Source organism: Apodemus sylvaticus, chromosome 22, assembly GCF_947179515.1.
Source record: "Apodemus sylvaticus chromosome 22, mApoSyl1.1, whole genome shotgun sequence".
Lineage (NCBI taxonomy): Eukaryota > Metazoa > Chordata > Mammalia > Rodentia > Muridae > Apodemus > Apodemus sylvaticus.
The window spans coordinates 57,749,065-57,761,708 of NC_067493.1; the positions used below are offsets into that span (position 1 = coordinate 57,749,065).

Below are 12,644 nucleotides of genomic sequence, written 5' to 3' on the forward strand. Positions count from 1 at the left end.
ACTCTACAGACCTGAGATTCAGCTCCTACCTGTCCGTGTACTGCTGACCGGAGCGAGGCCAGCATCCATCCAGGATCCTCCATCCAGGGGTCCAAGGCACCCCAATGTCCTTAAAGGAGATGCTGAGGTAAACAAACACTGATACCTCTTAACCTCCTGAGACATGCCTGCAGGGGCCTGGGGCAGGGAGGAAGTTGGGGGTGGAAGTGGACACATTTAACACCATGTCAAGGGGATTGGAAGTCTGAGCAGCCTTGGACACACCAGGAGGTGGTGTGGAACATGTGTGGAACAATGAACCAGGCTCAGTGAAGACCGTTGCTATCTGTCAAAAGGGTGCAGACTCTCACCTACTGGTGGCTTTAGAGTTGCCTGTACCCTCCATGGCAGAGAGGTCTCAGGGCTTCCAGGATCACAGCTGCTGGGGCCTACATACAATTTTGATTTCTTTTAGCTAACATCTGTTCTCCAACACTACTACTGAAGACGATACCACAGTAACTTGTATTGTCCTGTTCGGATGTCTGTCAACCACACTGGACTGAACATCTGCCTTTCCGTGCCTCAGAACCTCTGCTGAGAGCAAGGTGCCTGGTGGCAAACACTCCTCTGGTTGATAAATGCAGAAGAGATACAGGTCATTGTGCACACTAACACCAAAAGCCAACAGCGAGTGAGGAAGCACACACCCTGGAGACATGGTGCACATTAAGTCTCATCAGGCAGTAGGCTTTCCCCAGCACTTAGTGCTTGCTGTAAGTGTACATATAGAACACAGGAGAATGACACCGTTCTGAAGGACAAAACGTCCTAGAGCCACACTCTTGGGACAGTTAGGTAGGATGGCAAAACCTGAGAGAGCACTTAAGAACACCGAGTTCTCTACATCTTTTCTTTTAAGAATAATCTTTTGCCAACTCTGAGGCTAACAGGACCCGTGCCTGAGTTCACTCAACTCCAGTAAGGGCAGGAAACCACCTCAGAATCCACATGTGACAACCTGACTGGCACAGGCCCACATTAAGAACAGACACCTCTCAGAGGAAGCAGGACAGCAGAATCTTTTTTGTCTTTTCAGAGCAGAGCTGTGAAAACCAGAACTCTGAAAGGCCAGCGGTGGTCTGTGCTATCCCAAGCACATGGCACCAGGCAGACAACCATACAAGCACACAAGTGGCATTTTGAGATCAAATTTATTTTGTTTCAGTTCCACTTACTTTGTTTTACTGTAATTTACACAGGAGACTGCCAAGTAAACCAGGTACTTTACATTCACCACACGTCTCTCATCTCTACAGCTGTTATAACAGCACCAGGGCCCACGCCGGGCTCTGACTTCCTGTGTGCCCAAGCTCCCAATGAAACTCTGGATGTCTCTGAGCTGGGCTCTCCCGGGCCAGGGTGGGAACCTGGGGTTTGTTGCTGAGGGTAAGTGGGCAGTGTGATGCAGTGGGAATCTCTGCCACGGCTCCCATGGGACAGAGGGCAGGGAGGAGGGGACATGAAGGTCACCACCATGCTCTGATGGCAGGGTGCTGTGTTCTAGGGGTGGAGATCAAAAAGGCAGTGTGTAACCTGAAGGATTCAACAGTGTGATTCTGGTCAGGGTTCCAGGACTAACAAGAGGAAACAGCATCAGACAGACAGGTAAGAAGAAAAGCCACCTACCCAGCTACTGCCCCTTTCTCTTAAAAAAAAGGAAAAAGCAGAGACGGAGGAGGAGGAAGGAGAAGGAGGCAGAGTCGGCAGCAGTGCTCAGGTCTAGCTGGGCTTCAGGATGGTGACAAACCCGCGCTATACTTAAGCTGTTCCTAGCTCTCCATCAGCATTTCCTCCTGGCTTGGACCGCAACAGGAAAAGAGCCGGACGTGACCACTCTCCCACCCTGTCAGCTGAGAGCAATCCAGACCATCCACATAGTCCCCGGGCTGTAACTCCATAAAAGCCAGTTCCAAAGCAAAACTCCACAGAAGTGCTCTACACAGCCTGCAACACCACTCAGGTTAATTGCTTGATCGCCGTTTGCTTAGCCAGAATCTGAATATTGTCTAGTGTTTATTATAAATCACAAACCGTCATCACTGTTTTTTGCTAGATTTGATGTAGAAAAATACTTGAAATTCAAAATACAAAAATCCAATAAAAAGTGGCAATTTTTAAAAAAGGATTTCCCCAACCCTCGGGCAACCCAATAAAGAGCTTTGACTCCTTACTTGACAGAGACTGTTGGGATTTGGCTGGAAGACAGTGGCCACCCAGAAATAAATAGTTATAAATTCATCCAGAGTTTACATTCCAGAGTCACTGGAGAATCTAAAAATCTGAAGAAATCTTTCTGTAGGAGTTGTTGCTGATGTAATGAGACTAAATGTGTGTGTGGTGACTGGAAAAAACAGAAACATAACCACACCGGTCCACACCTGGCACTCACGAAGCACGCCAGCCAGCACCACAGGGCAGTCAGTCTGTCTGTCCATCAAGGGCATCATGATGATTATTAATATCTGTTCCAGGTATATATATATTGAAAATATTTTCTTTAGTATTTTTGTTGAAGACAGGTTCAGTACTTTGGAGAAAATGTACTGCTCCCTTAGATCTTTACATGTACATACATATATATATATACACTCATGTGTGTATCTAGGCCTGTAGCCATATGTGCTTTACATACAGCTACAGACATACACACACATACTCACACACACACACAAAAGTTCTATAGGAGTTGTGTGTGTGTGAGTATGTGTGTGTGTGCACCCCCCGCAAGTGTGTGTGTGTGTGCCCTCGAGTGTGCACACATGTGCTCGAGTCATCAGAGGCACACACTAGAAACGTCAACACTGAGACGCTGGTGGCTTCAGTCATCACAGGCCGCACTGGTCCCCCTCACTTGGCCTTGACTCCGTAGCTGTAAGAAAGAAATACATAGCAAGTTAAGCCACAGGCTCTCCTGAGAGACTCAACACGGAAAAACTTTGGTAGAAAATGTTCCCCACATACTGAGCCCTAAAACTTTGTTCTTTTCAAAAAGATTCTCGCTAATGCTAAAGGCAAAACATTTTTGTTTCATCACAGGGAAAAGCAAATGGAACAAATCATAGAAAGTCAATACTCGGTCAAAGTGACAACAACTAAGAAGAACTTAAATGAACACAAAATAGAGAACTCCGGGGCATCCGATCTAGGAAGTGTTACTCAATTCTGGTTGACAAAGCAGCCCCTCTCACGACAGCCATCCTCCCGGGATGGATGGCAGCATGAGGAAGGCAGAGCTGCTCTAGGGAGGGCGAGGAGGCCTAGCCAGGTGCGTCCCCAGCCCACTGCTATCTTGATAGGGGACACCTGCAGAGAACGTATGCTCTGCTGCTCGGACTCTTAGCCTGAGCCTGTGGGGTGCATGTGGATGCTCTCTGTTCTATCTATGAAATGCCACTTGGGCATACAAGCTTTGATAAGGAACCCCACAGAAAAAAGTTAGGTCTACGAGTGAAGTTAACTGCAAAGCAAACTATGACACATGGGACACTTTATACCTCCAGTGAGCTACTGAGCTACTAGAGGAATCCTGGATTTCCCTGAGAATGACAAAAGGCTCTATTCAGAACCAGGTCCACTAATTGGCTGGCTATCAAAAGGTCAACCAGCCTCCGGGGCAGTGCCACTAAATAAGCAGCTGCACTGACAGCGGATGGAGACTGTCACATTCAACCTGGCCCACAGAATGACCCAGTGAGACACACACAGGCTCATGGTTTCTACAACCGACATCTATTCAATTCTAAATGTAGAATCCCGTCAACACTGGTAAAAGCCTGTGTGCTCATCGGTTAATTCCCCATCACCAAAAGGCACAGGCTGGTAGATGCTCTTTACCCAGGTCTTCACTTACACAGTTTGATAATGTCTCTGACCTACAGGGGACTCATCTAGGCATCCGCAGCCGACGTGCCTCGGACGGAACCCTTCTTACGCATCTAAATGCAAAATAAAATCATGAGCTGCTAAAATGATTCTGCATAGGGTTAGTAAGCAAGTGGAGAGAAAGGGACTAGCAACAGTTGTAGAGACTGCTTGCCTCCCATGCATCCCCAGAAGGGATGGAGACCTTCAACTGCTCCTGGTTTCAACAAACTTATATGGGGGGAATCCCTTTAACAGCCTGGAAAATAAAGTGCATCAAAGGCACTCATACAACTGCAAGGGCAGTGTCCAATATACTGTGAGAAACTGCCTTGGGGGCAGAGCTCTGGACAGGACAGGTGTCTGAATGTGCTGCTGCTGCGGCTCTTTTTAGGAGCAGCTTCAATCCTGAGGCTTACTAGGGGCAAAGACCAAAGAAGAGACACAGAGGAACAGAACATGGGAAAGAACCAGCAAAAGAGCAGGCATTTCCAACAGCTATAGACAACCCCACAAACAAACAAACAAACCCTCAAAGGAGAACACCAGAAACACAGAAAACAAGCAACACTGTATTTCTAAAACAACCTCTACCCCAGGAATAAAGCACTCCTGTGACATCACAAGGACCAATACCCCCAGGCCTGGGGCTCTCTAAGTGTGTCCAGGTATCAGGAGCCTAAGAACTCCAAAGAACCAAGACTGGGGAGCAGCAGCCCCCAGCCATGCCCTGCCCATGGGTCAGGAGTCATCACCAGTGATCTTCCTCAACAGAAAGTTCAGCACAAACTCACACTAGGGCCAAGGCTCCTGCAAGGGCTGGTGTTCTGTCACCCCTAGGCCGGGGGAAACACAGGTTGGGAACAGCTGTGCTTCAGCTTGAGCAGCTGCTCCAGAACTGACAGCACAACAGGTGAGTGTTCTGGAACCTGGAGGAAACTAGGAGGGAGCTGCTCATGGCAGGCAAAGGGTCTGTGTTGGGAGGGCTGGCATCTGGGCCCCTCCTCAGGAGAACTAACTATTGAGAAGTGAGCATGAGTGGGTGGGAGGTGTGGACCAGAAGCCTGCAGCAGTGAGGCCTATGCTTGCCTGCATGAATACCCATGGCCAAGCTTAGAACAGAGGGAGAGGGAGACTGCCATCATTCCACCACCCTACCACACCCAGAGTCTCAGCCTCAGTAAGAGAAAAACCAACCCCCTTGCCATGTTTCCATGGAAAGTACCTTCCAAATTCAATCAAACAAAAATAATCCATTGATAAGGTGAAGTCTGTCTATAGTTTACTTCAACTATAAGGTAGGCTAAAGCATTCTATTGCCCTATAAAGAATATACACTATACTCCTTTCTCAAGATTTGTGTAAGGCTAATTAGAAGCAGGCCTGCTCCACTCACCCAAAGTAACCAACTGCAGACACAGATCCTTCACTAAGCTATGGCAGAGGCATCATTTCTTTTGTGCCAACTTCCTGCTGCTCCCCATGAACACACGGGGCTCTAGTCTCACAGGCCATCAGATACCACACCTGCAGGGCTAGCTGAGCCAGGCCTGTTGGCAGGACTCGAGATGACGGCTTGGAAGCCTGAGGGTCCTGGATATGCCTTGGATTCACTTCCCACTCTGGGAATAAACTGCCAATTGCAGACAAGCACGGCCCAGGGAAAAATCAAAACCAAATCTATGCTTAACCATGAAACTATACCCTGACCCCCTGCCAAGGACCACTGGAATGTTCCTAGAGCTTACGAAGGCAGAAGAGCTCACAGCTAGGTGGGCCCCCGGGGAGATGGCACTGTTGGCACCAAGAGGACTCACCAGCACTGCCTTGCCTTGGAGGGAGCTGGGCTGGCTGCTGAGCACGCCGAGCCACAGGCAGCTCTATCTAAAAGGACTGGGACAGAGACTGTCACAGATACTGATGCCCGATCTGCTACAAAGCACCTGAATGTTTTCACAAGGAACACACTCTAGGTTAAGAAGGTTCCAGTCTACATTCAGGAGGGGTGAAAGGCATTAGTGTCTGAAAAAGTCCATTTTGGTGAAAATAAACATGGAAAGAAATAGCCTCCAGCACTCTTCCTAAGTACTCACTAAGCATGTGCACTTTTAGAGACAAACACAACCACCACAGCAGGGCTTACTGTTTCTAGTTCTTTCTGAGTCTCGTCCTCCATTCGCCTAATGTCTTCCATTGTCAGGTCAATCCACTTGTCAATCCAACAAAAGAGCTGTCGGTGTAAGTTCGTAAATATACGTTTTTCTTGCTTTAAAACAAAGTGGCAGAAACATTCGATTGGTGATATGTTAACTTTATGTGTCCCAAGCATCCCATAAAATGAACATGTGCTTATTTTGAAAAGTCCATTTTATACAACAGCAGAAACCAGGCCAAGTTTGGTGGTGCACTCCTTTAATCCCAGTCAGTAATCAGGAGGGAGGCAAGCCTGGTTGGTCTATACACAGTGAGTTTCAGAACAGCCAGGTTATGTAAAGCTTTGTCTCAAAATCTCTCTCTCTCTCTCTTTCTCTCTCTCTCTCTCTCTCTCTCTCTCTCTCTCTCTCTCTCTCTCTCTCTCTCTCACACACACACACACACACACACACACACACACAGAGTTTATTCTTTTCAAGATAGGGTTTCTCTGTGAAACCCTGAAATTGACTCTGTAGATCAGGCTGGCCTCAAACTCAAGAGATCAGCCTGTCTCTGCCTTCCATGCACTGGTATGTGCCACCACTTTTCCGGCTAAAATATAAAATCTTTCTATCAACAGAAACCTTAAAATTCTGTCCTATTAGATACAAAATAAAAAAAGCCATCACCTGCTCAGCGGTCTACCACCCTTCACACCCTCATGTGTGAAGGCAGATAAGACACAACTCCCTCAAACTTCCACCCTCCACACCACCCATGGGGTACACATACCACACTCAGCAAATACACATCATTCAAAATCATTTTCAAAATTCCCTGTCAAATGAGAAAGAATCTCCCCTGCAAATGGATTAATGGTCTGACAGAAGCTGAGAGCACATGACATACAAAACTGGATTCCACATGCTCCACATACTGGCATGTACTTTCAATGCCAAAGACCAAAGGTCTGCCATGTTCTTCTACAATAGGACTACACCTCGAGTCTTCCCCTCTGATCAAGACATACTGCACTTAAGGAAAACCCTCAGTGCTTAGAGATAAACAATGGAAAGCATTAGAAACTGCACATTAATCCTTCTGTGCTGTACACATTGCTGCCCTTGTATATGTATCTCTTTCTCTCTCTCTCTGCCTGCCCCTCCCCTCTCACCCCCCCACCCATGTATATAGAAATACTGGTTTAAATACCCAACTTTTTAAGTTGCATTCGACTCTCCCAAGGAGAGCAAAGTAGATGCAACAGCTGACTCTATGGGGACAATTTTCAACCTCTGCCCCATGAACAGAAAGCTTCGTGTTTACAAATGTGACTTCCCCATATCTAAAAGGGACTGTCAATATATTGACAACAGTGTCAAAACGAGAAGGCCAGTCTGCAGAAAGGGAGCTCATGAGGCAGCTGCGATGGGGTAGAAGAAACACGGGTTTTGGTTTTAAAAGCAGGGAGGTTATCCAAGCTGCAGAACCTCTGTGAGTAACAGGGCATCTTCTCCTCCTTAAGTACGAGTGTGTGCGTGCACCAAGTGTGTGCATGTATATCTGTGCACCTCATGCTTGCAGTGACCTTGGAGGCCAGAAAGGGGTGTGGGTCCCTGCAACTAACTGTGTTACAGATGGTTGTAAACCATCATGTGGGTGCTGGGAATCAAACCCAGGTCCTCTGAAAAGCAGTCAGTGCTCTTGACCACTGAGCTGTCTCTCCAGCACCAAGGACATCTTTGTAGTGATGATGGGGGAAACCCTACAGAAAAGGAGCAGGGCATTCCCACGTCTTCCTGTTGTTTATGACCAGGGCATTGGTTGCTTTGAGTGATGTTGGGTAACACTGAGCACAAAGTTGACTGCGCCACTCTGATCCCTCTGGATCTAGCTGCTTATGGTATCTTCACTGTTTAAAAAGCAATTAGGATTTGGATCTGTGGATCATGTCACCTGTTCAGGGTCCATCTACTTTTGGCAAGACCTTTAAAGAAGACATTTCAGACAAAGGAAACATAGTGCCAGAGAGAAGTGGTCAGGATACCGGGTCTCCTGAGGGGAGGGGCTCTGTATTGAAGTGCTGGAGAGATGGCTGGGGGAGCTTCAGAACACTGGCTGCTCTTCCAGAGGACCCAGGTTGGGTTCCCAGTATGCACACAATAGCTCTCAACTATTTCTAACTCCAGCTCTGGATCATCTGATCTTCTAGCTTCCACAGGCACTGCATGCATACATCTGGTGCAGACATACATGCAGGCAAAACATTGCACACATTAAGATAAACGAACGGAAGGAAGGAAGGAAGGAAGGAAGGAAGGAAGGAAGGAAGGAAGGAAGGAAGGAAGGAAGGAAGGAAGAGGAAAGAAAAGAAAGTCTCTTAAAATCTCGTTATATTTGGATTTGATGTTTTACAGTATCATACACGGGGATGGTAACTTTCATATATCATAAAGGAGAACTCCCTATCAGAGACCATTTTCCAACAGATCAGATTTCCCCCCACAGGAAGAAGTCCCACCCCTTGAACACATTTACCTTCTGGATAAAGTTCTCTACTTTGCTCTGCAGCCCCCACCACTTGAACTTGATGGTCACCAGCTTATAGGCACACATCTTAGGACAGTCAGGGGTGTTCGCCAGCTCCTTCTAGATGAAAAAATTGAGAAATTCTGACGTCAGTATTTGGGTTTCGATTGAAACAGACCGCTTTGGAACACCATCATGGACTTTTAATTTGGAAGCCCTGAATCACTTGGACAGAAGAGCAGTGCTCCTCTCTGCCACCCAGCTGTGAGGTCAGCTGGTGCTCTTAACACAGTGAGACTAAACAGGGAAGTTGTGCTTCCTAACTTCCCCTGGGGATCCACTCATGACCCTCTACCATTTTCTGTATTTCCAAATATCTCCAGTGCAGCAGTAGCTCATGGCAGCAGGCCTCCACAGGCAGGGATGCAAATGCACGCCGCTCACGGCACGCATGGCCTGGACATGCAGCTTCAGCTTCCAGAGCACCACATACTGGCATTCACTCAGGATGCGATGAAAAAATCAGGTCTTGCTTGGATATGGTGACCAACCGTCCTCCAGGCTGGGTAACAGCTATGGAGAAGGGCTCAGCTGTACCGTTGAAAAGGAGAACCCCGGAGCTGGGCTTCCTGGCTGGTAACACGCACTCATGGAGGGTGGGAGAGGATGATGAGCCCAGCACCTGAGTACCCAGCTGCTCTACCACCTAAGTACACAACTGCCTTACCTACACATGGCCTTGGGGAGGGGTGTGTGTGTGTGTGTGTGTGTGTGTGTGTGTGTACTTGCAAAGACAGAATAACATTGCTGCTATCAGACACGGGGGTCACAAAACTATGTCAGGTCAGCTCAGGTCTGGCCAACTGTCTTCAACCACCCAATAACAAGAGCCAGTTTAACAGTGGGAAGCAGAAAAAGGAGATTTACTTAACATAGTCACACTGGGAGAGGGACAAAGATATGCGGAAAGCCCCTCAAGTCCACCTTTGGGGTCCTAAAGTGAGACTGAAGTTTAAATAGGGGGCCTAGGCTATGTAGGAAGGCCCTGGCAGGGTGTGGTGCCGCCCTCCACTGACTCATCACTGTCAGGGTTCAGTTTCATCCTATGAAGTGTTAATGACTTGTTATTGTGGAGTCTCTTTCTGAAAGACAACACAACGTCCCCCCCTAACAAGCACATTCTCCTCCTAGCATTAAGAGTTCTGGGGAAATCCCTGCTGTTGTGAGTCCAATGTTTAAATAATCTGAAGTCAGAATAAGAAACAAGTGTCTCTCTAGAATATCTTCATTTCTGGCAGGCCAGCTAACCTGACATGTGCCTCCCTCTCCTTGGCTGAAGACCTGGCTCTAAGCTGGTGTGTCATGGAGGAGGTCAGTCAGCTTGCCTCAGAAGGCCCAGTTCTCCAAAAGGGATGGCAAGGTGAGCCTCCACCGACTATCTCTTCAACACACAATGAACCCACGCTGGGACCTTTAGCCCAGTGAGCGCTGCTGAGCATGGGGAGACCATGGCTCTGGGTCAGTCAGGTCAGCTGGCACTAGGTCAAGAGCATGGCATCCAGCTGTGGCTCCTACTGTACAGAACCCTTACTTTTGCTGGCTTCCCTCCTCTGTGAACAGGAAGAGCTAGACTAGCAGCTAGCTAGTCTCATGTTCCACTGAGGTGAGCTAGGGCTGAGTAAGCCTAGCTCCAAGGCTACAGAAGGTAAAGCAAGCATGCCCTTCCCAATCAATGCCTTCGAAGCCCGTCCACACCCTCAGGCCAGTTTTCTACAGCTCAGCCACCACACCCCGTAGCACAGAGAGCCCTATGCGACTTCCAGCTGGGATAAGGCCTGGGTACTACAAGCTACAAGCAATTTCATTCCGAACCCTAAAAGTTGCACACTGCAATCTCTACAAACTTACCTGTGCACCCTTCAGCCTTCTCCCCAAATCGAGGAGACTCAGTTCTAATTAAAGGAGTGAAGCAAATGTAACACAAGCGCCCCCCACAGGCTGAGCTCCAGCACACAGCGGCTCCACAGGGAGCAGGGCTTCCTAGTGATGCTGGCAAGCTACTTAAGCCAACTAACACAGCAATTTATTAAGAGTTTGCACTTGGCTATAAAAATTATTTTAAAAATTATATGCCCCACCAAATAATCCTAGTTCTAGAATCAACTGCCCTATACCTCAAATGTCTATTTATTTTCAATCTTCTTGTTTTCCATCGAACTTACAAGTGTTATTAAAAACAAAACAAAAACAATCCTTTGAGGGGAGAATATGCAAACCAACTAAATTCTGCTCAAGTAGACACAGGCCTACTGCCTCAACTTCCTGGCTGTCTTCCAGATGGTGCCAGCGTGTCACTGGAGTCACCGGAAAGCATCGACAAATCAAAGAAAGGTGGAAATGCACAAGCTTCCTGCTGCACCAACGTGTGCATGGTGGTTTAGGTGTCATTTCTATGTGTCTTTCTGCAGTAGCTAACATGTACAGGGTATTTCTTATTTAAAGAAATCATCCCATAATCCAAGAATCATCCCATAATCCAAGCTATAGACTTTGGATTAGAGGATAGCTCAGTAGGTAAAGGGCCTGCTGCCAGACCTCACTTCATCAGTTCAACTCTTGGTATCACATGAAAGGAAAGAACCAATTCTTGCAAGCTGTCCTCTGACCCTGATGCATGCTCTGACATGCATACACATGTGCATTCAAGTGCCTGCTCACGCATGAATGTTGTACCTACACGTATGCACATGCAATCACATGTATGCCTGGTGCTTGCAGAAGTCAGAAGAGGGCATCAGATCCCCTGGAACTGGTCAGGAGACAACATGTAGATGCTGGGAACCAAACCCAGGTCTTCTGCAAAAACCAGTGGATTTACCCACTAAACTGTCTCTCTAGTCCCTAATTTGAAGGAAGGAAGGAAGGAAAGTTATAATCTTCAAAGAGGTATTTTCATTGTGACAGAAAGAAGTTCTGCCCTGTATCAAGTTCCTAGGAGCTCAACTGCTTTAAAAACAACTTCCTCCTGAAACAACCCAAAGGAACAGAACACAGGCCTTTTACACACTGCTCCAATCCAGCCCAAACTCAAAACTTTACTACCCACATGAAGGCAGCTAAGGCTAATTCTACTACTTCATAAATACAATTATTCTGCCAATAAGTGAGTTGTAAATAGATTAAATTTTTAAATGGCAATTTTTTTTGTAAAAGAAGGGGAACATTAGCTGGTTAACAAAAGAACAACCAGAAGTTCTGTGAGACTGGCATCCTGAGCTCACAGAAAGAGCCTCACATTAGGTTATTTCCCACATAATTCAAATTTCATCCGTAATGTAGCATGTACTAGTTAGTTGCAAAATGTTTTCAAAATTGCATTTAAATCATTTTTACAGTCACAGAATTCCTTACATTTCATGTTACTAACTATAAATGAAGCTTCCCAAGTCCAATCATGTTTTCAATTTAAGAGCGAGTATTAGGTTACTCTGAGGCATGTGGCCGAGGCCTTCAGGGAAGCAACGCACACAGCAGCCACACATCGTGACTGAGGACTCGCAGCATGTGCAGCATCAATGGTAAGCAATCAGCCAACATTAGCCTCAAGAACAAATGTCTTGATTTGTGTCAGAGAACTATGTACAAACGTTAGGATTAGCGAAGGGGAGCGAGAGTCCAAGGTCCTCTCAGCCTCACTGGCTTCACACTGTCGGCTCAGCTCGGCTCGCTGTGGTATGGGCAGAGCTGGCGCTCCTCAGCAGCAGAGCAGTCTTCATGCGGTTCACACTCCCCAGTATTTTAGTTTTTCAGTGGTAGGCAATCAGAATGCTCAGTTTTGGCGGCCGAATTTGTAGTGTTAAGTTTCCAACCAAAATCACACTAAGAAAGTTAAAAATAAATGTGCCGCAAGGGCTGCTGCCAGTGTGCACCAGCAAATGTCAACACAGGATCACAGAACACACGGCAGGCATGTGCGCCCGCCACAATCTCAGGCAAGCCCCTCTCCAACGCGTGCTGTCTTCTCTCCTCTAGACAGCTTTTACTTTGAGAGTCTTTTGGGCAGGCCTGGGTTGACA

General features: G+C 47.2%; 1 protein-coding gene across 2 annotated transcripts in view; it reads right to left on the minus strand.

Annotated features, from left to right (window-relative positions):
* Positions 1 to 1,174: 1,174 nt before the first annotated feature.
* The window catches only part of Pitpnb (phosphatidylinositol transfer protein beta), a 49,507-nt gene continuing 38,037 nt past the window's right edge, over positions 1,175 to 12,644 (minus strand). The window contains exons 9-12 of one of the 2 annotated variants that reach the window (XM_052167440.1): positions 8,578 to 8,688; positions 6,047 to 6,169; positions 3,893 to 3,977; positions 1,175 to 2,911 (exon numbers count right to left, since the gene is read on the minus strand). In XM_052167440.1, coding sequence (XP_052023400.1) covers positions 3,930 to 3,977; positions 6,047 to 6,169; positions 8,578 to 8,688 — 282 coding nt within the window. In that variant the 3' untranslated portion in view covers positions 1,175 to 2,911; positions 3,893 to 3,929. The remainder of the gene's footprint in view (positions 2,912 to 3,892; positions 3,978 to 6,046; positions 6,170 to 8,577; positions 8,689 to 12,644) is intronic. The other variant, XM_052167439.1, reaches the window with a different exon arrangement.